The sequence below is a fragment of the Erythrolamprus reginae genome, unplaced genomic scaffold (assembly GCF_031021105.1).
Source record: "Erythrolamprus reginae isolate rEryReg1 unplaced genomic scaffold, rEryReg1.hap1 H_39, whole genome shotgun sequence".
Taxonomy (NCBI): domain Eukaryota; kingdom Metazoa; phylum Chordata; class Lepidosauria; order Squamata; family Dipsadidae; genus Erythrolamprus; species Erythrolamprus reginae.
The window spans coordinates 291,448-315,338 of record NW_027248494.1 but is presented as its reverse complement, the minus strand read 5'-3'; the positions used below and the strand labels follow the sequence as shown (position 1 = coordinate 315,338).

At 46.5% G+C, this 23,891-nt stretch overlaps 1 protein-coding gene across 5 annotated transcripts in view; it reads right to left on the bottom strand.

Moving 5' to 3' along the window:
• The window catches only part of LOC139155650 (phosphoinositide 3-kinase regulatory subunit 4-like), a 181,471-nt gene that overhangs the window by 42,661 nt on the left and 114,919 nt on the right, over positions 1-23,891 (bottom strand). For all 5 annotated transcript variants that reach the window (XM_070730859.1, XM_070730863.1, XM_070730862.1 and 2 more), the window contains exons 14-16: positions 14,036-14,201; positions 8,455-8,619; positions 7,544-7,755 (exon numbers count right to left, since the gene is read on the bottom strand). In XM_070730859.1, coding sequence (XP_070586960.1) covers positions 7,544-7,755; positions 8,455-8,619; positions 14,036-14,201 — 543 coding nt within the window. The remainder of the gene's footprint in view (positions 1-7,543; positions 7,756-8,454; positions 8,620-14,035; positions 14,202-23,891) is intronic.

Sequence of the window (23,891 nt, the reverse complement as noted above, 5' to 3'; positions counted from 1 at the left end):
TTGGCAAAGAGATTGATTTAGATACTTAGGAAAAGATATGGATGTATAATTGGAAAATAACAAAATCAATCTCTTTCAAAGAAAATCAAATTAAGATGTTTTATAGATGGCACCTTCCACCATATAGAATATCTAAAATGTTTCCTTCGGTATCGCCCATTTGTTGGAAATGCAAAAAAGAAGTTGGTACATATTACCATACATGGTGGACCTGTCCGGAGACAAAAATATTTTGGAATAAAGTAGAGAATTGGATAAATGAAATAACAAAGGAGAAGATTAAAAAATCTCCTGAATTTTTTCTATTGGGTATTTCAAATATAAAGTATAAAAAAGAAATTCACTATTTAATAATACATATATTGACGGCGGCACGAATAACATTCGCGCAGAAATGGAAAGAAAAGACGATACCGAAAGACTCTGAGGTGTTTAAAAAAATTATAGAGTGTGCAGAACTAGATATGATGACTAAAAGGTTGAACAATCAAACTGAAACAGAATTTTATAAAATTTGGGATAAAGTATATGATTGGTGGAATGTTAAAAATAGTATTAAAAATTAAACATATAAGAATAAATGATTACTTAAAAATTATAAGATAGAATTATATAGTTTATATAGTTCATATTATAACTAACTCAGAAGTGTTTATATTATTTTCTTTTTGTATTACTAATAATTTGTTTATTGCTTTTTGATATATATATACATATAAGTATATTATTATTATTTTTTGTTCAAAAAATATATATATATAAAGAAACTCAATCAATAATCTTAATTTTAAAAATCTATAATTAAATTTAATGATAACGTAATCTTCAAGTGTGGCTTTTCTGCTTAGATCTTGTAACAGTTAGAGCTTTTTATATTTTGTATTAGTTAGACTTCTATGATAAGCGGAGCAATAGTAGCTCCTTAAATGTTCAATGTTGTATGTCTTTGTTCGTTTTACTTTGAAAATAATAAAAAATATTTTATAAAAAAAAAAAGAAACCAATTGTTATCATGGAAGATAATGTTTCAGTCACATATATTGCTGAAGCTGAATGTGTTGGAGCTCGTTCACGGCACATTAATATCCGGTATAGAAATACCAGAGAGCAGGGGTCGACAAAGTTGTTCAGAATCTAGGAGCCAGCCAAAAAATTTAGGAGCCAGAATTTTTTTTAAGCAAACTTGGTTTTTTGCCGAGTCTCCACCTGACATCGCTTTCACCCCCTCTGTCTCCTCCTTCCTCTCTCATCTCTTTCCTTCCTCTCCCTCCCTTTCTCTCTTTCCTTTCTCTCCCTTTCTGTCTATCCTTTCTATCTCTCACCCCTTCTCCCTCTTTCATTCCCTTTCTCTCCCTCCCTTTCTCTCTCATTCCTTTCTCTCCCTCTTTCCTTCCTATCTCTCTTTCTTTTTCTCCCTCCTTCATATCTTCTTTCTCTCCCCCTTCCTCCCTCTTTCCTTTCTCCCCCTCCCTTTCTCTTCCTTTTTCTCTATCCTTTCTACTTCTTACTCTTTCTTTCTCTCCCTCCTTCATTCAATTTTCTCTCCCTCCCTTTCTCTCCCTTTCTCTCTCTTTCCTTTCTCTCCCTCCCTTTCTCTTCCTTTTTCTCTATCCTTTCTGCTTCTTACTCTTTCTTTCTCTCCCTCCTTCATTCAATTTTCTCTCCCTCCCTTACTCTCTCTTTCCTTTCTCTCCCTCCCTTGTTCTCCCCTGGGGCTGCCTGTGCCTGCCCTGCACCACCCAACACGGACGGACAGCCCCCGGTCGTCGGTTCGTCGCCCCCCACCCCCCCACGGAGGGAGATCAGGCTGGCGAGGGCGGTAGAACTACGTCACCAGCCACTGGAGGGAGATCGGGCTGGCGGGGGCGGCGAATCCACCTCCCCAGCCGCGCGGAGGGAAATCCGGTAGGCGGGCGGGTGGCCGCGGCTCCCTGCGCGCCCCTGGAAAAGCGTACAGGGAACGGTGCCCGGGGCCGCTTTAGCCGCCCCCCCTCCCCCCGCCATCTCCCCGCGACTGCCTGTGCCGCTGCAGCCGCGGCCCCCCCCCCCGCTCCCACCGCCAGTGCCCTCCCGCCGGGCAACCAAAGGACACTTGCCGATGACGACAGGGAACCTTCAGCTGGGCGGGCGCTGCCGTGCCGGTGCCTCCGACCTCCCGGTTCCTGCTCGATGCCGCGGTTTCTGGCGCTCTCCTGCTGGGCCCCAAAGAAGGAAGGCGGGAAAAAGGCGCGAAGAATGGAGGTCTCCTTCCTGCCTGCCTTCTTTGGGACCCAGCAGGAGAGCGCCAGAAACCGCGGCATCGGGCAGGAGCGGAGAGGTCAGAGGCACCGCAGCGCCCTTCTAGGCGCCAGACAACATTTTCTAGGCGCCACTGGCGACCAGGCGCCTGGGTTTGTCGAACCTTGCCAGAGAGAGTGTGAAAGCAGGATTCGTGAAAATCCAGTATGTACCTACTACTGAGCAGATCGCTGACTTGCTGAATAAGCCGTTGCCAGTTGATCAACATGAATACCTCTCCAACAAAATGTGCCTTAAGTGAATTGATGCCTTGATGTCTTGATGTCCCTTATGTCTCTGATGACTGCCAAAGAAGGGGTGTCACGCTGAGGATTGACAGCCTCCAAAGACATTAAGAAACATCCAGTAGTTAGATAGTTAACTCTGTTTATTAATGTAGCTCCTCCCTCTCTATGATGTAACAGTGCTTTGCTCACTTCCTCCTTCTTGCAGGAAGAGAAGAAGCAGACATTTTTATCTAGTCTTTGTCTTTTAGAGATGTAGACGTATTTTCAGCCGCTCCAGGCTAAATTTATTTTTTCTACTTTTTATAATAAAAGTTTGGTTCATTTTAATATGTATGCTTGTGCTTTAATATCCATTGACCTCCGGAAAGCCTTACTTCAGTTCTAGCGAACTGAGTACTCTGCTGGTAAGATTTTCTGATCCAACAAGATTGTAGTCTGGCCTCCATTGCTTGAGATAGAGCAGCCACTATCTTGGCCTGAAACTTAGGGGACACCTGCGGAAAGGATTGAGATGGTTGTGGTTCAGATCTTGGTTCCTGAGCTGAGTCTGAAACTGTTAAGGGAACCTGCATCTCCCCCTGTCGTTCAGCCCCTGAACCCCAAAGATCAGGTTGGATTCTGACTAGGTTGGGTTCATCTAAGGTCAAATTAGATTTCCCTGCTCTAGGTTGTTCAGAGATAGTTGTGTTATCAGGGGATGGTTCCTGTGTCTGTACCCTTAATCTCTTTGCTGATTTGACACAATTTTTGAAGAGCTTTATCCCTCCTTTTCTCAGACCTAGTAGGATGGGAAGAGGTTTTATCCCTTTTGGCCCCAGAGGAAGTTTGACCTACAGAGGAAGGATCAGATTCCTCCTCAGAAGGTCCAATGGTTTTTTGAGTGCACTTTCTTCCTGTGGGATTTTGTTTGGAGTTCTTGGATGCCATGGAGCTTAATTAATAAGTTCCAGTGTGGTAGACCTAAAGACCAATAGCCCCAGCCTTGGGCCCAAGAGGCTTCTGCACCTCCTATTCCCCCAGAGACTCTCCAGGGAAAAGATGGTTAGAAAGTATAGGAGTCCTAGGCTCCTAAGAGCTAAATAGCTCTTGTACTTGAAAAATAATAGATTGAGATATAAATCATAAAATCCCACTGAGAGCGGCCTAGGATGGCGAGTGTGGTGCCAAAAGAACTGTGGCTTGCTCAGGCTGTGTAGGGCTTGCACTGGATGGTCTACCATTGTACTGTTAGCGCTGGAGGATTTTAAGTTTAGGCGTGATAGGACCAGAATCGCCCAAATGACTAACTAAATAAGGGGTTAACCGCCTTGCAACATAGGCAACGGAAACCTGAGGTGTCTAGAACTCAGTGCTGGTTTAAACTTCGGTGCAACGCCAATAGTGGGAACTTGCAGCAAAGGCAGCACGAAACGCAGCCAGGCACAGTAAGTGGGTTGCCAGCTGATTTTGCAATGTGGAAAAGCTGTAAACTTGTTTGTTGCTGCAATCGCTATTAAGGCTAACTTCGGAGCTCCACGGAATTGTTCCCGCCCAGGAAGGAGTATTACAGAGGAGAAATGATTCAAAGTAAACAGAGAAATTTATCAGGTTTTTTGGTGGTATTATAGATTCCGATGCTGGAAAAGAGCTACCTGGTGGACTGAAAGCAAGGAAAAGAACAGAAAACGAAGCACGAGGGAAAGGATTTGAAAAGGCCTTATTGAGAGAAGCCAACAAAGTGTCCTGCTAGCAGAAGGACCAAGTGAAATCTGGGAAAGGGACGGATTCAGCAATGTTTTTAAAAACTTGACCTGCTCGTTCCTGATTGGTTGGGACAACGAGCTAAGCCCACATGACTACTGTATCCGTCATCAGCATGGAGAATCCACCTCCACATGCCACTTAAGATTGAATGAAGCATGTGCAATCTCTTATATATAATATAGTAATTTAGATGCTTCAAATCAAGAATTGGGACTGTAGCCGTCCGATAGAGCATGAATGTTAGGATAGGATAATATTATATCTGTACTTCTAGCATAATATGCCTTGCTCACTTTTGATTCCATTATAACCAGGACAGGATTATATGCCTTGCTCATTTTTTATTCCATTATAGCTAGGACAGGACTACACGTATTTCACATAGTTTGCACTTCTGGTGGAAATCTACTAAAGGAAATAGCTGGCCATAAAACGGTTCAACAACATCCCCCTGATAACAAGAATGCATCACTCAAAGATGAAAGCTATGCAATATATATTGCTTGAAGACAACAGGATGAGACTGTGATGAAAGGACATTTGCCCATGGTAATCAGATATTGGCTGTGATAAAGACAAATGGTTCAAGGAAGATAGCCACATGAAAGGACATTACTTGAAAGGACATTTGCTCAAGGAAATTATTTGTGAGAAACATTTGCTCAAAGGAAACTATTCAAGGAAATTGGTTAGAGACATATGGAGATAGGAAGGACTTGAAAGTTGTGTCATGTTTTAGAGTTATGTTATTAGATGTTTGCATATCAGTTGACATGTACATGTAATCATTCCCATTTGCATATGCTCCCAAATAAAAGGAGGTGCACAGCTCAATACTGTGTCACATCACCCAGAGAGAAATGTGTCCAAGTCTTCTTTCTAGGATTGGCGTTCGTGAGTGACCCCCCCCCCCCCTTTGGCTGGGTTGCTTTAAGTCCCTCTGAGACATCGCTCCCCTCAGGGACTTTGCAGCACCTCAAGTGTCCTGCTAGCAGAAGGATCAAGTGAAATCTGGGAAAGGGACGGTTCCAGCAATGTTTTTAAAGACTTGACCTGCTCGGTACTGATTGGTTAGGACAACGAGCTAAGCCCATGTGACTACTGTATCAGTCATCAGCATGGAGAATCCACCTCCACATGCCACTTAAGATTGAATGAAGCATGTGCAATCTCTTATATATAATATAGTAATTTAGATGCTTCAAATCAAGAATTGGGACCATCAACAAGATGGAATAAAATCCCTGCTCCTGCTGGTCCTCAGGCATCTGCAGAATGGCTTGAATATTCAACAGGTGTTGGGTGTCAGCATACATGAGCACCTGTTTGCCAGGGTTGGAAGATACAGGGCATCAACTGAAAACCTCTGAGGTGGGTGGGTGGAGAGGAATTCTAGGGAGACAAGACCCAGATCAGACAGTCTCCCTAACCCATGTATCAGAAGTAATGTCCTCCCATCGATTAGTGAAGACAGCGAGGCAGCCCGCAAAGAGAGGATCGAGTAAGGGATCTCTTAGTACGATGGAAGGGGCAACCTCCTGTGCCTCAAAAAGGCTGACTGAATTGTCTGTCTATACCACCCATGTCCTAACCCTGTCATTGTCTGGACCCATACTGGTCCTGGAATGTCCCCTACCCAGAACCTTGGTCTGAGACCCAAAAGGAACACCTGTTGTAGGGGGAGGAACAAAAGGAATTCTTACAAGTGAGGGAACTCAAAGAAAAAAAAAGGAACTCTTACATACCTTCTGTTTGTCCTACGATTTGATTAAAATCGGGTCTAAGGCTTCCCAAAACAATTGTTGACCCCTTAAGATGCCAGGTGACACTTATGGCATGTGTCCGCAGACAACTGCACAGCCAATGCAATCCTCCTGGCCACGATAGAGGACCCCATAGCTCTGGTAGTAAAGCAGGCCAATTGAAGTGTGGCATCAGATATGAACTGGGCTGCAGCCAGACATTTGTTGAGGTCCTGGCTGACCCTCAGGTCAGAAACGGGGAGGTGCTCCTAGAGTTGTTGCAACCACCTCAACAATGTGCACAAGAAGAGGACAGTGGTGGAGGTTTGGACAGTAGCCACCTGCTCTGTTCTCCAGTCCTCCAGCCGCAACAGCTCATCGGATTCACCCAGCAGGTGTGTGAAAGAATATAACACCAAAACTGGGGCGTCAACAGAAGGCAGCTGGAAATGTTTTGCGAGGTCAGGCATCAGTTTGTGCCATCACCACCTGGCCAAGCAGTAACAGAGTGCAAAAGCTATTCTGGCGATTGGTTATATGAGCACAACAGCTCCAGTGAAAATCGGCAAAATGTGACAGCGATGAGAATGCTGTCAGGAGCAGACTGCAATGCCTCAATCAGAACTGGACAATGAAAGGTGGAGAAAAACTCCCCAGACCAAAATGAAGGGAAAACTCCCCTTGGAATGCAATGGCCCTCGACTCAAGGCTTGGCCAGCAGAGAGAGGTGAAGCCCCCACCTTGCTTGACCAAGCAACTCCGATGTCAAATCAATCAATTAGGGAGAACTCACATTTTAAAACTCGATGACTGTTGGAAAGGAAACCTCAAAGAATGGGAGTGAGAAAAACACACGTCCTGTTCAAGCCAAGGACTGAGTCAAAGAGGAGAAATTAAGGCAGAAGGAGGCAGAATTACAATTTGACAAACTCAGTCCTCATTGGCTGAAGGGATGGTGTCATCCCATTCCTGGAGGTTAGCTCCACTCTCTATGGAGAATAGATGGTTGTAAGTCCAGATCAATATTTTTCTTTGCTGGAGAAAAGCAAAAACTCTGGTAAATGGTAAAAAATGGTAAGAATTAAAATCAACAATTATAATTTGTAATCGTAAACTGGCTGAAAATTACTCAAAATTGAATTATGAGATTATGGTGTGTGCGTGTGGACATTTTATGATACCTTGAATACTTTACAGGCTATAAATAATTTTTTCCAAGACTGTCGTAACTCTGGACTGTTATTAAATGACCAGTTTAACTATGTTTAACCAGTTTAAATGTGAGTACTGTATATTTAAATTGCTCTTGTAACATTATTTGTTGCACAAGAAATAGTGGTAGTTGAACCCAGTTCAATTCAATTACCCAGGAACAAATCTAAATTGGCCAATATGTATGGATTAGCATCTGCACTCAGTACATGTGGAAAAGGGCAATTTTATTTACATATTAATTAATAAATAATATAAAATAAATATATTTTATATTTATTATAATAAATATAATATAAAATAAAAGGAAACAACACTTACCAATGCAGAGCCAGCACTGATGTATATCAACAGCAAACGAGGTTATAAGTCCCAAGCGTAAATCATGCTTTAATGTCCAGGCATTATTACAGGACCTCAGATCCCATCCCACTAAGGAACCATTCACAGTGGCATATGCCAGCACAGACTGGGCTCCTGAATTGAAATGATGCATGTCTACTACACAGCCATCATCTTTTTGATCTAAAAACCTAGATAAAATGAAAAGAACTAAACACTATTCACCAAAGTTTATCAGGGCTTACACCCTTGAAAAATATTTTCAACAGCTTTTATTTATACAGCTAGTCTTTGACCCTTGAAGCCTTTCCAATTTAGCCACAAATTGTGATGACTGTTAAGCAAGACAACATTTCCTAATGACTTCCACACCCCATTTTATCTAATGCAGTTGTTAAATATATGTGTGAATCATTAAGTGGAGCACAAGATACCTTGGGAATGAGGGAGGCCTAGTGCTGGGCCAAGCCTGCTTGCTTTGGGCTTCCCAAGGCCTCCCCACATGTCCTGAGACACCCCATGCTGCTTCCCACTCTCTGAGGTCCCCACAGCCTTTGGGCCTGCTTTATCTGCCCAATCAGGCCCCTGCATGCTTTTTAGCTTCCCACCAGGTCTTAGCAGGCCTTTCCCCTGAAAAATCTTATTATAGTTAATCCCATATCTCCCAAGAATCCTATTATAAATTTCCCCCAATCTAGACACCCTGCTAAAAATGTTAGCTCTACAGTTCTTGCTGAAATATGCTGAGTAATGAAACCCACAGATCTATTCTACAACATCGGGAGGAATATGATAATTTGTCTTGTATCCTTACTGCTAACTTTATATTTGCAATGAATAAGCATAACAGATAATCAATAGGAAACAAATGAAAATTGTACTACACATACCTGTTTTGTATTGGATGAATCTTGGGTGATTTGGGGAGTTTTGAAGCTTCAATCCCAAAAAGTTGGATGGACCCGTTATCTGAAGCTATAGCCAAATAGTGAGAACCCTGGCAAAAAGTAAGCGTTGTCACACGTCCCCCAATCCGAGAATATGTTAAAATTGATCTGTTATAAGTCACAGAAAAAAATTCAAAATTACAATAAAATTCATCATGCTCCATGCTACATAGATAAAATAAGAACATGGTAAGCTACATACATTTCATTAATTATGACGTCTGGCATAAAATTCTGGAAATATGCCTTTCTGTGAGGATAATGAGGCTCTGGGTTAAGAGATCATTATTTTCATCACAAAGCTATTATTCCCAGAATTTCCAGGCAAGAAAACCAACAAATTGGAACATGTATCTAATTTATGTGTACATAATAGTTCTTTGACAGAGATTAGGGCAACCTTGCCTGGAAACTGAGGATTAATGGGTTTAAATTTTTAATTGATTTAAGAGAGAAGCATGTAAAGTAAAAAGATAATTGCTTATATTAAATCAGAGCAACAGGTACCACCATAACTGAATACTACTTCTTGCTGTAATGGTTGGTGCTACTCAGTAATGGCTTCCTACTGGGAAGGTCTGGCACACCGGTAGCAGCCTGTTGATGACATCACCAGCCCAGTGCCAGTCCTTGAGGAGGCCACCATTTTTTCCCAAATTTTTTAAAATATTTTTTTATTTGGGGGGGATTTTTTTTCTTCTACTGAGCATGCGCAGAAATCAAGTTTCTGGAACTGCTTAGGCATCACCATTTTGTTTTGGCTGGGGCTTTTTTCTCATGGGTAAATTTTTTTCCCCAGCCAGGAGCAGAAGCCGTCTGCCCTCCGCACGTGTCATTTCGAAAACCCAGGAAGAAAAGCGTTTTCAGGAGACAGCCACCTAGAGGTAAATTTATTTTCTTACCTCTGTTTCATTTTCCACTGAGGGAAGGAGTCCCCGAAGCTGCCAGCATTGCAAAGCTACCAGAGAGCCTGCATAGTCCAGCTCCTGCATCCGTCCGCACTGGGAGGATAGCTGGGGAGAAGGATTGATGCCAAACACAACTTGCTGAGTGAATTCTTCCCTGCCCTTTTCTGATCCATCCATGCCCCAATCTGAAATTTAGTTGCCCGGGGGCTCCATGGTGGGAGCCACCCAAAGCTTGGAAGCTGCGAATATAATTTGAAAGTTTGGGTGCGAAAAGGGGGAGAGCACAACTGCCAAGGTGGGGGGGAAGCTTGAGAAACAGGCAGCCATTGGTGGAGACGGAAAGGAGCAGGGAAGAATCAGCTCAGTAAGTTCCACCAGGAGGGAGAGTGCTCAGAAGCAATTCTTCTCCCCAAAATGTCAGACAGCTTTTTGGCTGAAAAGAAGGCAAAAAGCATGGTGACTAGCTTGGCCGCCACCCCTCTTGGCAGTGGTAGCAGAAGCAGGAGGAGTAGTTGGCAAGCTAGGTTGCTTTATGTGAGGAGGAGGACATGGACTTTGGAAGGGGTCCCCACGAAGGTGCCGGGGGGGGCACATGAGGTCCAGACCTCGCAGGCTCCCTGGCAGCTTTGCGCTTCCAAAAGTGACAGCCGTAGGGAAGATGAGGCGCACAGGGTCGTACAATGAAAGGGGGAGCCCTGGCACTGTTCCGGCAGAGAGTGGCTGACATCACAGTCTTTTTCTTCTCTTGCTTCACCGAGGCTTGTCTCCTTGCTTCTGCGACTCTCACCTAGAGAAGCAACTTAATGCTGCTACATGCAATCAAATTTAAGTAAAAGACATGACCTTTAAGCCACCACCCCAGTCACGCCCATAGTGTGGTAGTAAAAAGTTTGGGAACCCTAGCCTAATGCTCCTTTAAAAGAAAAGCTGACTTCAAAGGTTTGAAACAAAACTACATACATCTGCTGGGCACAGCTCTAAAGAAAAAAATAGCATATTTTACATATTTTTGCAGCACTTCTCACAAACATTGAGGTAGTTGTGACAGCTGAGAAAAGAACATTCTCCCTCAGGAGGAAGAACCTTTTGGACAGGTTGTTTAATACTGAGCCTTTTGATTGTTTTCAATATTTTCTTAAACAAACTGAATGATAAGTGAAATATAATGGATTTCTACGAATTTATATTATATGCATGATTTAATCAAGAATTTTATCCTAGGCAATTAATAGTAAGACTGATATCAAACAATCAAAGAAAATAATACTATCTCTGTTCAGGTATTACAAAACCTAAAATGCTCAAAGTGCAAGCAATAGCAAGAGGTCCTACTGCTTATAATATTATTATGTGTTATTGTTTAAACATAGGTATTTGCATGCATGGCCTAGATGTTTACACTGAGGTCTCTATGAAATCATCTGTGAATTAATTGTACCATCAGGGTGAAATCTCATGAGAGCCAATGTGTGTGTAACTCTAAGCATAAGGGTTTCCAGAGTTCTATATGGGCATTCAAGATATAGGAAAAAAGTCAACCCTTAAAGGATATTCAAGTACCATGTTTCCCCCAAAATAAAAGACCCTGTCTTATACTTTTTGAACCCTGAAATAAGTACCTGGTCTTATTGCCATACAGTCAAAAGCACAATTGGTCTAATTTTCAGGTGATGTCTTATTTTGAGGAAATAGGGTAGTTCTTGACATGACTGTAATTGAGCATGGAATTATGATTGTTAACTTATGCTGGTTTTTAAGTAGATCTTGTCTACTTGACCTGATTTTATGACATTTTAAATGGAGGTCATTAAGCAAAGTGGTTGTTAAATAAACAAAGCAGTTTTAAGTAAAACCATTGCTCACAATGGACTTTTTTTTTGGTCAAAAATTGGAAGCAAATGTTGGTTCCTATTAGAAAACTCATAAACTGTGATGAGACCACAGGGTGCCACAAATAGCAGTATATGTAAGCTAGTTGCCAAGTGCCCAAAATGCATTCACATGACTAGGCACCACAACTTGGAATCTGGGTCGTAAGCAGCTTTTGGAAGGTTTATTATAACTTAGAATGGTTTCTAAGCTACTAATCATTAAGTGAACACTACATATAATGATATGGTGCTTGTGACCAGAGGGGATTCAGAGATGAGCCCTTTTTTTTGCAGAAATTCCATTCTAATGACATTTATGTCTTCGCTATTAATATAAGCTTTAAATACAGGAATGTTCCAAAAAGCATCAGAGCACTGAGGCAGCTATTATTGTAATTGGAATGAACAGATGTACTAATATTAATGTTTATTATATCATTAAGCTCACTATTCTTTCATACTTATTTAAAATTATTGTATTTTTGCATTGCATTGCTATATTTCCTTGTTTGTAAGCCACTTAAAACTGAACTGAAGGGGCATAAAGTCTTCATGAATAAACCAGTATTTAAATTTCATTTCTATAATTAAGTAATTATATATAATGTATAATGCAGTGTTTCCCAACCGGTGTGCCGCGGCACACTAGTGTGCCGCGAGACATGGTCAGGTGTGCCGCGAGGCGGAGGCCAGCAAAGGTTGTTTTGAAAGTCGGCCCCCTCGCGCGCATGGCTTCTCCTCACTAATAGCAGCGGGCAATAGCCGGGGGAGGGGCGGCTTCTGCAAGTGGGAGCTCCAGAGCTGAGGCTTCCACTTGTGGCTGTCCCCGCCCGCCCGATCCGTCCTTCTCTCCGGCTTTCTTGGGGCGCGGCTCCTCCCACAGCTGTGTCTGCAGCGGCGCTGGCGATCCATCCGCTAGCCGCTCCGAGCGCTGTGGGAACGCCCACCCCTCTCACAGTCCCGCTCGGTCTTCTCGGCCACCTACATGCTGCGGGAAGCCCGGGAAAACCAAGCAGAGCGCCCAGGCCAGGCAGAAGAATGCCGCCGCCTTGCTATCCCCCTTCTCTCTGACCATGCCGTTGCAGAAGCAACCTCTCCCCCCTCACACACACACTTTCGGCTGGGCAGGGGGCGAAGCCGACCCCCCCCGGCTGCCGGCGAAGGAGGCTCGCTTGAGCCTCAGAAAGGAGGCAGATTCAGGCAAAGAGCCCGGCGCAACGGGCGCAGCGTTGGAAAGCGAGCAGGCGGTGGGGGCGCTTCGCTTCTGCCTTCCTGAGGCGCTTTTTTTGGGCTCCGCGTCCAGCGAGTTTCTGCCTTGCTTTGCCTACTTAACGTGGCGGGAGAGATGCTAATTCCCATCCCAATCAGTCCGTCTTTTCCCTCAGGAGTGGGTGGGCGTTTTGTCCCTGGCACCAGGTCAGCAGCATCAGGAGGACAACAGATGACTAATCCCGCCACTTTGGACTGCCGCCAGAAAGGCAGCTCCCCCATTTCCTCCTGGTGGCTGCAGCGGCGCTGGCGATCCGTCAGCTAGCCGCTCCGAGCGCGTGGGAACGCCCACCTCTCTCACAGTCCCGTCCCGGGCTGTCAGTAAAGGGGCTGCTTCCCATCCCCCTGCCAGCTTGCTCAGAACATTCAAATTAAGGAAAACCTTTGCCGGCCTCCACAGAGAAGAAAGGAAGAGAAAGAACGAGAGAGAGAGAGCCACAGAGAGAGAGAGAGAACAAGAGAGAGAAAGCATGAGAGAGAGAGAGAACAAGAGAGAGAGAGAGAAAGAAAATAAGAGAGAGAATGAGAGAGAGAGAAGGAAAGCAAGAGAGAAAAAGAGAGATAGCAAGAGAGAGAAAGCAAGAGAGACAGATAGGGAGAGGAAAGGAGAGAGAGAGAAATGAGAACAAAAAGGGGAGAAAAAAGGAGAAATGATAAAATGATTGAGGCAGAGAATGAGAGGAGAGAGAAACAAAAGAGAGAGAGGTGATTCTTGAAGCATATTGTAAAAAGCACCCAAATAATTTAAAAAAAACCCAGCCCACACCTGTTTTTGAAAAGAATAAAAGAGAAAAAAACCCCAGCCCTCAACTGGTTTTGGAAATGGTTCAAGTGCGTATACACACACACGCATAAAGGGGGGAGAGAGACAGGGATGGAAAAAGAGGAGAAGTGAGAGGGAGAAGGAATGAGGGAAAAAGGGAAGAAGAGAGGGAAATGAGAAACATGAGAGAGAAAAGGGGGAAAGACAGGAGAAGTACCCAGAAATGAGACAGTGGTATAAATTTGAGGAGGGATGATTGATGATTGACTGTATTTATAAGGGGATGTTACATGGGATTGTATATATGAGGGGGTTATGTATGTATGTATGTATGTATGTATGTATGTATGTATGTATGTATTTATTTAATTAATTATTTATTACATTTGTGTCATTTTGGTTGGTGGTGTGCCCCAGGATTTTGTAAATGTAAAAAATGTGCCGCGGCTCAAAAAAGGTTGAAAATCACTGGTATAATGTGCAATATCTCAAATTGACCTAATGAAGCAGGACTATGTACAGGATCATAATATTAAAAAATTAACATAGTCCCACATATTTAAAAAATGGTTTTTTAAAAATACTGTAAGCATGCCTCTCCCTGCTGATCCCGAACTATATTTTCTATTTCTTTTTGTATGCTTTTTAATTACATAAGCTATATGGTAGATACTCCTAGAATTAAATCTGTATCTCTAAATATTATAAATTACCTAGTGGTGGTTGTTTTGCCTTCCATTTTATGACTGTCCCAAATTTTCACTGTTCCATCATTTGAGCATGTAGCAAAAATTGAATGTTCATCAGAGACTCTAATACGGTTCACTGCAGATTTGTGCTCATGTAGATGAGCAACCAGAAGCCCTTTGGGATGCCAACCTAAAGCGAGAGTAAAATTTTTCATTTATTCAATAAAAGTATGAAGAATTCTTACTTGCTTGCTTTTCCCTAATGTCATGCAAGCATTATAAAACACAACTAGATAGACAACATAAAATGCAAATATTAGTAAGCACACACATACCTGTGTATTATTTAATCCTGTCTTTAGGCAGAGACCTAAACACCAGCACATATAATTCTTATAAGCAAATACTGAAATACTAGGCCCTCGGCAGTCAGGATTCAGACCCAGCTACAGCACAGAAACTGTTTTGGCCGCACTGATGGATGATCTCTAGCAGGCCTAGGACAGGGGTTTATCCTCTGTCCGGGTGCTTCTTGACCTCTCAGAGGCTTTCCATACCATCGATCATGATATCCTTCCACGCCGACTGGTGGGGCTAGGAGTGAAAGGTACCGTTCTATGGTGGTTCTCCTCCTACCTCTCTTGTCGGTCACAGTCACTGTTAGCAGGGGGGTCAGAGGTTGACCCCCATTTGCCTACCTTGTAAGGTTCCTCAGGGGTCAGTCCTCTCCCATCTGCTGTTTAATATCTACATGAAACCGCTGGGTGAGATCTTCCAAGGGCATGGGATGAGTTAACACCAGTACGCTGTGATACTCAGCTGTACATACTTCACTGAGTGGCCACTGAGTGTCCATTCAGTGAAGCAGTGGAAGTGATGTGCTGGTGCCTGGAGGTTGTCAGGGTCTGGATGGGTGCCAACAGGCTCAAGCTCAATCCAGACAAGACGGAGTGGCTGTGGGTACTGCCTCCCAAGGACGAGTCAATCTGTCCGTCCATTATCGCGGGGGAGAATTATTAATCCCCTCAGACAGGGTCCACAACTTGGGCTCCTTGATCCAAAGCTGACTTTAGAACACCATCTTTCAGCTGTGGTGAGGGGGGCGTTTGCCCAGGTTTGCCTGGTGCATCAGTTGCGGCCCTATTTGGACAGGGAGTCTTTGCTCACGGTCACACATGCCCTTATCACCTCGAGGTTCGACTATTGCAGTGCTCTCTACATGGGGTTACCTTTGAAGAGTGTTCGTAAACTTCAGATCATCCAAAATGCAGCCGCGTGAGCGGATATGGGCCTTCCAAGGTATCCCCTTATTTCGTCATCACTCCACAGACTGCATTGGCTGCTGATCGGTTTCCGGACACAATTCAAAGTGTTGGTTATGACCTATAAAGCCCTACATCGCATAGGACCAGATTATCTCCGAGACCGCCTTCTGCCACATGAATCCCAGTGTCCAGTCCACCTTAGGGTCCCATTGACCAAACAATGCTGGCTGGCGGGCCTGAGGGAAGAGCCTTCTCTTTGGGGGCCCTCTGGAATCAGCTCCCGCTGGAGAGTCACACTGCCCATCCCTCCTTGCCTTCCGAAAAAGTTTAAAAACACATATTTGCCGCCAGGCCTGGCGACATTAGATCTTTCCTCTGACCAATGAATATCTTTAGCATGATTTATTGAATGAATTCAAATAAATGTTTTAAAGTTAGAATTTTAAAGAATCTTTTTAGTATATTAATTCCATGTGCTTCTTCCGCATCAAGGCTCCTTCCAGAATAAAAGGGGCCTTTCCTTGTTGTCCCTTTTTGTTGGAAGAGCTAAATGTAGCCTGTTTGTTTCCTTTCATTTTGGTGTCAACACGATGGACCAGCAATCTGTCATAAGCTTCAGTTTTAACCCAAATAACACCTTCTTCTATCAAAGCTTGTCTCGTCACAGGAAGTCCTTCAGCTTCTAATTCAGCAAATATTTTCTGATTCTCTTGTAAAAGTTCAGAAATCCTTTTCACATCACATTTATTGACTACAATAATTAGAGGCTTGTTGGCAAATAATGGCTTAATATTCTGAAAAAGTGCTAGCTGTTCTTCCAAGCTTCCAGTTCCAGTGGAGCAGCAGGAGGAAGCTAAGAGACCTTGCTGCCTGCCACCTGCGTGCTGCCTTGGACCGGGAAACGAGACTAACCTGAGACAGCTGTACCAGCTCTGTCCTACTGGAATAACCCACTGGAACAGACAATTGTGGGACGCCAGGGCGCCAAATGGTGGGGATGGCTGGCATCGGAGGCACTGCCGGACCGATGTGAGAGTCCAGACCATCTGTTGCCATGGAGTGGAGAGCCAATGCAGAGGAGGAGGAGGAGGCCATGAGGAGCTGTTTTAGAATTGAGTGGAGGCGGTCCAGAGAAGGTTCAGAGGCCGTACGGGGCTGTGGAAGGCGCGGGGGCCTGGAAATGTTGCCCAGCAAGATTGACAATTCCGGGAGGGCAACCAGGACAACCAATGAGAACCGAGATTGCCACAGGAAAAGAAGAACCCAAGATAACATCAATCGAGGTAAAGAGACAGGACATCAGAGTGCTGATCAGTGGCAGGAACCAGCACTGAGGAGTATTATCACTATATTCAGACACCTGGACATTTGCATTGGATTTTTCTAGAACTTGCCAGTCTGAAGTCTGGTGCCATCTTGCTGCTGCTGTTCCTTTAAGAACTTTTAGCTGACTAATGACTAAGAACTATTAGCTAACAATTGATTCCCTATTTTTGTATATTTTTTATGTTTTACATTTTTATGTTTATTGTTTTTAGTTAATTTATCTGGGGTTTTTTAATTGATGGATAATTGGGGTGGGTATAGTAATATGTTTGGAATGAATGATTGGTATGGGTGGGATGGATGACCCGTTGTACCTACCTGAACGGTCTTCTCGATGCACTGGAAGGAGAGTCCAACATGGGTATTTAACCAATCCTATTGGTAGAGACTGAGTAAAAATTAACATAATAATAGGCACCGCCCCAGCAGTCTTCCCATGAGCCTCAGTTTTAAAAACGAATAACCAATGAAAGAGGATAACCAAATTTATTGAACAATGCACAAGCCAAAAAAACCAAGCCAACCCAACTTCCGGAGTCCCTAACCTTCAACTACCGGGTGGGTTTGGACTCTCCTTCCAGTGCATCGAGAAGACCGTTCAGGTAGGTACAACGGGTCTTCTCCACTGCATCTGGAAGGAGAGTCCAACATGGGATATACCAAAGCTCTCAAAGCCCATGGGAGGGAAAAGGTCTGATTAGGGACTTAGGAGAAACACAAACTTTCTGAAGGACTCGCCTGCCAAAAGCCGCTTCCGCAGAAGCGAAGGAGTCCACTTTATAATGCTTAATAAACGTGGTAGGTGCTGCCCAGGTCGTTGCTCTACAAATGTCTTCGATGGACGCTTGTGTCGCCCAAGCTGCTGACGCAGCCGCACTCCTGGTGGAATGAGCTAGTATCCCCTTTGGAGGGGTATGCCCTCCCGCCTTATAGGCCTCAGAGATACATTCCTTAAGCCACCTACTAATAGACTTAGCCGATAGTCCTAGCCCTAATCTAGCCTCAGAAAAGGAGATAAACAGATTTTCCGACTTCCTGAACTGTTCCGTTCTCCTAATGTAAATTTTCAGAGCCCTCCTGACATCTATCTTATGCCATAGCAACTCAGATGGATGAGTTCCATGAGTGCAGAAGTCAGGCAGAATTAGCTCTTGCTTCCTATGGAAAACCGAATTTACCTTCGGAACAAATGAAGGATCCAACCTAAGCACCACTCTGTCCGGATAGAAATGGCAGAGATCTGCTCTTACGGATAATGCTGACAACTCTGACACCCTGCGGGCGGATGTGATCGCAACAAGGAAGGCCGTCTTCAAGGAAAGTAACCTGACTGGTATAGTCCTCAGCGGCTCAAAGGGAGGCTTAGTCAACGCTTGTAGGACCAGTGTAAGATCCCAGGATGGGAATCTCCTGACTGGCGGGGAATGTTTATTTGTGGCTCCCTTAATAAAATCCCGAACCCAAGTATGTTGTGCTAACGTTCGAGACTCTGATGTCTGGATCATGGTAGATAAGGCAGCTACCTGCCTCTTCAAGGTATTAGGGGCCAGACCCTGCTCTACCCCTACCTGTAAAACCCCCAGAACATCAAGAACAGAAGCTACCCCAGGATCGATAGAGTGTGTAGTGCAAAATTTACAAAAGGCTGTCCAAGTCACCTGATAAATTCGAGAGGTCGATGGACGCCTAGCTGCCTGCATGGTAGCTATGACCTTCTCCGGTAAGTTACATTGTCTTAGTCTATGCCTTTCAAGTGCCATCCTGTCAAGTGGAGCCATTGGGGATCTGGATGATGAAGGTTCCCCTGGCTGAGAGAGATGGCCTGGTCCGGAATCCTCCACGGGGGTGACACTGAGAGCGCCATCAAGTCGGCGAACCACGGACGTCTCGGCCAGTAAGGGGCTATTAAGAGTACTTCCGCCTTTTCCTGGAGGATCTTTTCCACCACCCTCGGGATCAGGTTTACAGGTGGGAAGGCATACAGGAGACCCGGGGGCCAAGGCGTCCACAAGGCGTTCGTTCCTTCCGCTCTCGGGTCTGGAAACCTTGTGAAGAACCTCGCGAGTTGAGCATTCTGGCCGGTGGCAAACAGGTCTACCAGGGGTATTCCAAACCTCTGGGTCAGCTGTGTGAAGAGTTCCGGGTCGAGCCTCCACTCGGACGGGTCCAAAGTCGCCCTGCTGAGCCAATCCGCCTTGGTGTTGCTGATCCCGGCAATGTGTTCCGCAGTGAGGGACGCTAGGTGAGTCTCGGCCCAATTGAAAAGCCGTGTAGTCTCCTCCATAAGGCGATGCGACCTTGTGCCCCCCTGGTGGTTCAGGTGGGCCCTGGTCGCCACACTGTCTGTTAATATGAGTATATGTCTGTTTTCTACTATGGGGGCAAAGGCTAGGAGGGCTAAAAATACAGCCCTCAGCTCTAAGAAGTTGATATTGACCGGGGACAGGTCTTCCAATGTCCAGAGGCCCTGAGCCATGTGACGGCCCAAGTGAGCTCCCCATCCGTATAAACTGGCGTCTGTGGTAAGGATGAGCCGATCCTGTGTTCTGAAGGGCGAGCCTCCCTGGATCGCTCCGGTGGTCCACCACTGTAGGGACTTTGCGACTGCCCTGGGCAACTTGATTGTTCTGTGTGAATGGCTGATCCTGGCCCTCTGGGCCGGTAACAGGAACCACTGAAGGCCCCTGATATGATGCCTGGCCCAGGGTACGATCCCGATGGCGGACACTAGTGTCCCCAACACCTTTGACAACAGTGCTAATGGAACCCGTCTGCGACGGGTCAGGTCGGTAACAAGGCGGTGGATATTCTCTTGTCTCTCAGGAGAGAGAGACACGGTGCCTGCTACGGTGTCGATAATGGCTCCTAGATGTTGAAGTCTGGTAGCGGGAACCATCTGGCTTTTTTCCAAATTGATGGTAAAGCCATGGACTTCTAGTATCCGCACCGTCCTGGACAAGTCCTCCCTGGCCTGACTGGGGGACCTGGACAAAATAATTATGTCGTCCAGGTAGGCCATCAGTCTGATGGAGTGTGACCTTAGATGTGCCGTCAATGCATCCAGCAACTTGGTAAAAGTTCGCGGGGCTGAAGATAGGCCAAAGGGCATAGCCTTGTACTGGTAATGAATGCCCTCTGAACAGAATCTGAGGAATTTCCGATGAGCCGGGTGTACCGGTACATGTAGATAGGCCTCTTTCAGGTCTATTGAGGTTAGAAGGTCTCGAGTCCTGATTGAAGGGAGTATGGTTTGTAAGGAGTGCATGTGGAATCTCCTGTACTTTATAAAGACATTCAGCTGCTTTAAGTTCAGTATCATTCGACATCCTCCTGACGCATTGGGCACGAGGAAAATTCGGGAATAGAATCCCCTTCCCTCCTCCACTGGGGGCACCTGTTCGATGGCCCGTATCTCCAGTAAATGTGCCACCTCTTTGTGGATTTGTTGTCGCTTCTGAGGGTCCCGGATTACCGGGCAATGTACAAAACGGTAAGGGGGTTGTCCTATGAATTCTAATCGCAGTCCGTCTGACACGGTGGCTAGCACCCACCTGTCTGAGGACGTCATCCGCCACGAGGGACTGAAGTGTTGCAATTTCCCTCCCAGCGGCAGACTCCCGGCTGAGTCATTTTGAACGACGAAAACCTCTCTGACTGTACCCCCGAAAGGGCCGCCTGGGCTGCTGGTAGCCCCTCTGTCTGTCCTGGAACGATCCACGGTCGCTCCGGAAGGGTTGTTGTGTATATTGACTCTGGCTGAAGGGCCGCTGCGTCTGTCCAGAGCTGGTAGATGCGTCCCAGCGAGGGTTCTGACGTCTCGTGTAAGGAGTAAACCTCCTATCTTGACGCCTGTTGGATCTAGGTAGGACCTTCTTTTTGTCCTTGTCTTCAATTAAGACTTTATCCAGGATTTCCCCAAAAAGCATTGAACCTTGCAATGGGGCTGAAGCCAGGCGCCACTTCGACTTCAAATCAGCTGGCCAATTACGTAGCCACAGAAGTCTACGCGAAGAGAGTGTGGTAGCCATGCCTCTGCTGGCGAACTTAGCCGCGTGGAGGGTCGCATCGGCAGAAAACTCTGCTGCAGCCAGTAACTTACTCAAATCCTGGCGTAATCTACCCTCCTCTGGTCCAATCCGTGACTGCATTTCTTGGAGCCACATTATTGAGGCTCTATTGAAGAAGGAGGCCGCAGCAGCTGCTCTGAACCCCCAGCCAGCCATCTGGTGGGTCTTGCGCAGCAGGGTTTCCGCCTTTCTGTCTTCAGGTTTTAGTCTCTCTCCCGTCTCGGAGGGAACCAGGGCACTGGAAACCAGTGTCACTACTGGTTGGTCGATGGGAGGGAACTCCAAAAGTTTTTCCACCTCCTCATCAAACGTATAAAATTTCCTCTCCAGATTAGACGGTCCTTGGGCCGCTGCGGGATATTGCCACGGTTTTTTGACTCCTTCAATGAAAATGTGTGAAGCCGGAATAGAATCAGTCTCGGGTTGGGGCTCCCTAAGCAGAGAAGCTGAAGTCTTGCCGGCGTCTTCTTCTGTTGCTTTGGTTCCCTGGAGGTTCATTACTTGCTTTGCCTTAAAAAGCAAGGTCCTAAACAATGCTGGTTTAAATAGACCTGCTACAGGCTGTTGCTCCGGTGGGTTCTCATCCTCCGAGAACTCGTACTCCTTGTCACTGTCCTCGCCAAAGGCCGGTTCTTCCGATAGGGACCCCAGCCCCGAGGGGGGCGGTGCTGGCCAAAGGTTCCTTGACTGGGGTGCAGCTCGGCGTGCATACTGGCTTGACCCTGCGTTCACCCCTTGCGAGTAGACCTCAGCCATCAACTCCTGCATATCTGCGGGCATGTGCTGCCAGGACCCCTGCTGTGAACGCAGGCCGGCTGCCGTAGGGGTGAAGGTGGCTGAAGGGGCCTGTGGGCCTCTTTGAGTCGGCCCCACTGACTCAGGTCGTGTCCAAGACGGAGCTGGTGAAGGTGCCACCTGAGGTATTGAGAAGAACTGTCCATCTGGCAACCAATCACCCTCCTGGAAGGCCCCCGTGTGCCCATAGGCTGATTGTGGGGTCATGGGGTCAGGAGTGGGTACCTGCCTCTGAGTCAGGGGCACCGCTGAAGGGGAAGGCTGCAAGGCTGCCTCTAATTTCTTCTCTAGCGCTTTTATGCGCTTTTCTGCCTCTTTAAGTGAGGCTGCTGAGGCTGGAGACTGAGAAGCCTTGGACTTCTCCTTAGCCTTCCCCTTTTCCTTTTCCTTAGGGGCTACTGGTGACCCCGCTTTGCTTTCTCCGGTTTGTTTATCCATTCTACTCACTATTAGCAATCTGCTTTAATCACCGAGCTCGAAAACCTCTTTTTGCACCTCGTCACGTCGAACAAAATGGCGACCGGCCACCCCTTGTTGTTGCGCTTGCGCTCTAGAGCCCGAAACTCCTTTGGCGCCTTACAGCTGCCGGAAGCCCTTCCGGCCGGCGCTCTCATAGCTCTCTTGGGGGCTACCCAAGATGGCGGCGCCCAGCGTTTTCGCGGGCTTTCTCGCCCTTCCTAAACGCTTCGCCGCTCGAAACTCGCCTTTCGCCGCTTCCCCGACGTCCTTGAACCTCCTGGGGACCTCTCGGCTCCTGCCTCTTCCGAGGCTCTGCAGCGTTCCCGGCGGCGGCGGCAGTAGAAGCGACTTCGCCGCTTCACAGCTGATCGGGACTCCGCTCTTCTTACGGAGTCCCCTGGGGTGCCTTTTGTCTCGGGCCTCCCAGTGGGGGGGGCGGACCCCCCCACCTTCGGCCCGCAGCCCTCGTTTGACCGCGGAGGCCAGTGACTCCGGGCTGAGTTGCTCCTCTTGGGGGCAGATCCCGCGGAGGGAAACAGCCCCTAAGGAGATTGGTGGGGGTGCTGTCCTCGGAGGACAGAGACCCCTTCCTCCAACGCTGTTCCAATCTGGAGAGGAGACAAAAACAACACATTAAACATGGTAAAAACAACATTTATTTTACTCTAAGCAAACTCAGTATGACTCTACTCTTGGACTGAGTTTTTAAAACTGAGGCTCATGGGAAGACTGCTGGGGCGGTGCCTATTATTATGTTAATTTTTACTCAGTCTCTACCAATAGGATTGGTTAAATACCCATGTTGGACTCTCCTTCCAGATGCAGTGGAGAAGGGATTATGGTCTGGATGAGGTGAATGGGAATGGTATGAATGACATATTTGGCCCACCTGATATTGGAGAGGCAGAAGGGGAGGGGGCACCTATCTCTGGGGTGGCAGAAGGGCAGAATATCGTGGTGCTGTTGGGGAGAGGCAGATATGGCAAAGGCCACGGAGCTAGCTGTTCCAGGGGAAGGAGAGATCGCTGCTTAATAGCGATCCCATATTCCGGCTCCGTGACCTCAACCCAGCGTACTGGTAATGAGTGTAATCTTGGCCTTGGGCTCAGGCTGCTGCTACTCAATGCCAGGTCGGTGGTAAATAAAGCTCTCCTCATTCAGGATTTGATCCCGGAGGAGGAGGCCGAACTGGCATGTGTGACTGAAACCTGGCTGGGCCCAGAGAGAGAAGTTCCTCTCTCTGAAATCTGCCCAGCCGGGTTTCAGGTATGGCATCAGCCTCGACCTCAGGGAAGGGGGGGGAGGAGTGGCTATTATAGCTAGGGAGAGCCTTTCCCTGTGTAGTCTCGTTGCTCCAGAGATTGCAGGTTGTGAGTCCCTCCTGGTGAAGTTGAATTTAGGGGTTCAGGTGGGCTTGTTGTTCAGGTAACTGCCTCCCAGTTGCGTGTCAACAGCCCTGCCTGTGCTGCTCGAGGAGATAGCTGGGCTGGCGGTAAGGTTCCCCAGATTTATTGTTTGGGGGACTTTAACCTACCGTCGCTCGGTGAAACCTCTGGGCTAGCACAGGAGTTCATGGCCACCATGACAGCCATGGATCTGACTCAAGTAGCACAGGGTCCAACTCACGAGGGGGGGCACGCACCTGAGATGGTATTCCTCTCTGAGCAATTGAGTAATGGTCTGAGACTAAGGGGCTTAGAAGTGTTGCCTTTGTCATGGTCAGACCCTTTTCTACTGCGGTTTGACTTCCTGCTTCCAATCCTTCCCCACAGGGAGGCACAACCGACTAGGTGGTTCCGCACCAGAGGGCTTTCAAAGGGAGTTTGGGGTTCTTCCAGATGCACTCGTCCACAGTTCGGCAGAGTCTCTTCCCGTAGCCTGGAATAAGCTGCAATGGAGGCTCTTGATCGGACTGCACCGTTGTGACCCCTCTGTGGCACTACACCCCGGAGGGCTCCTTGGTTTATT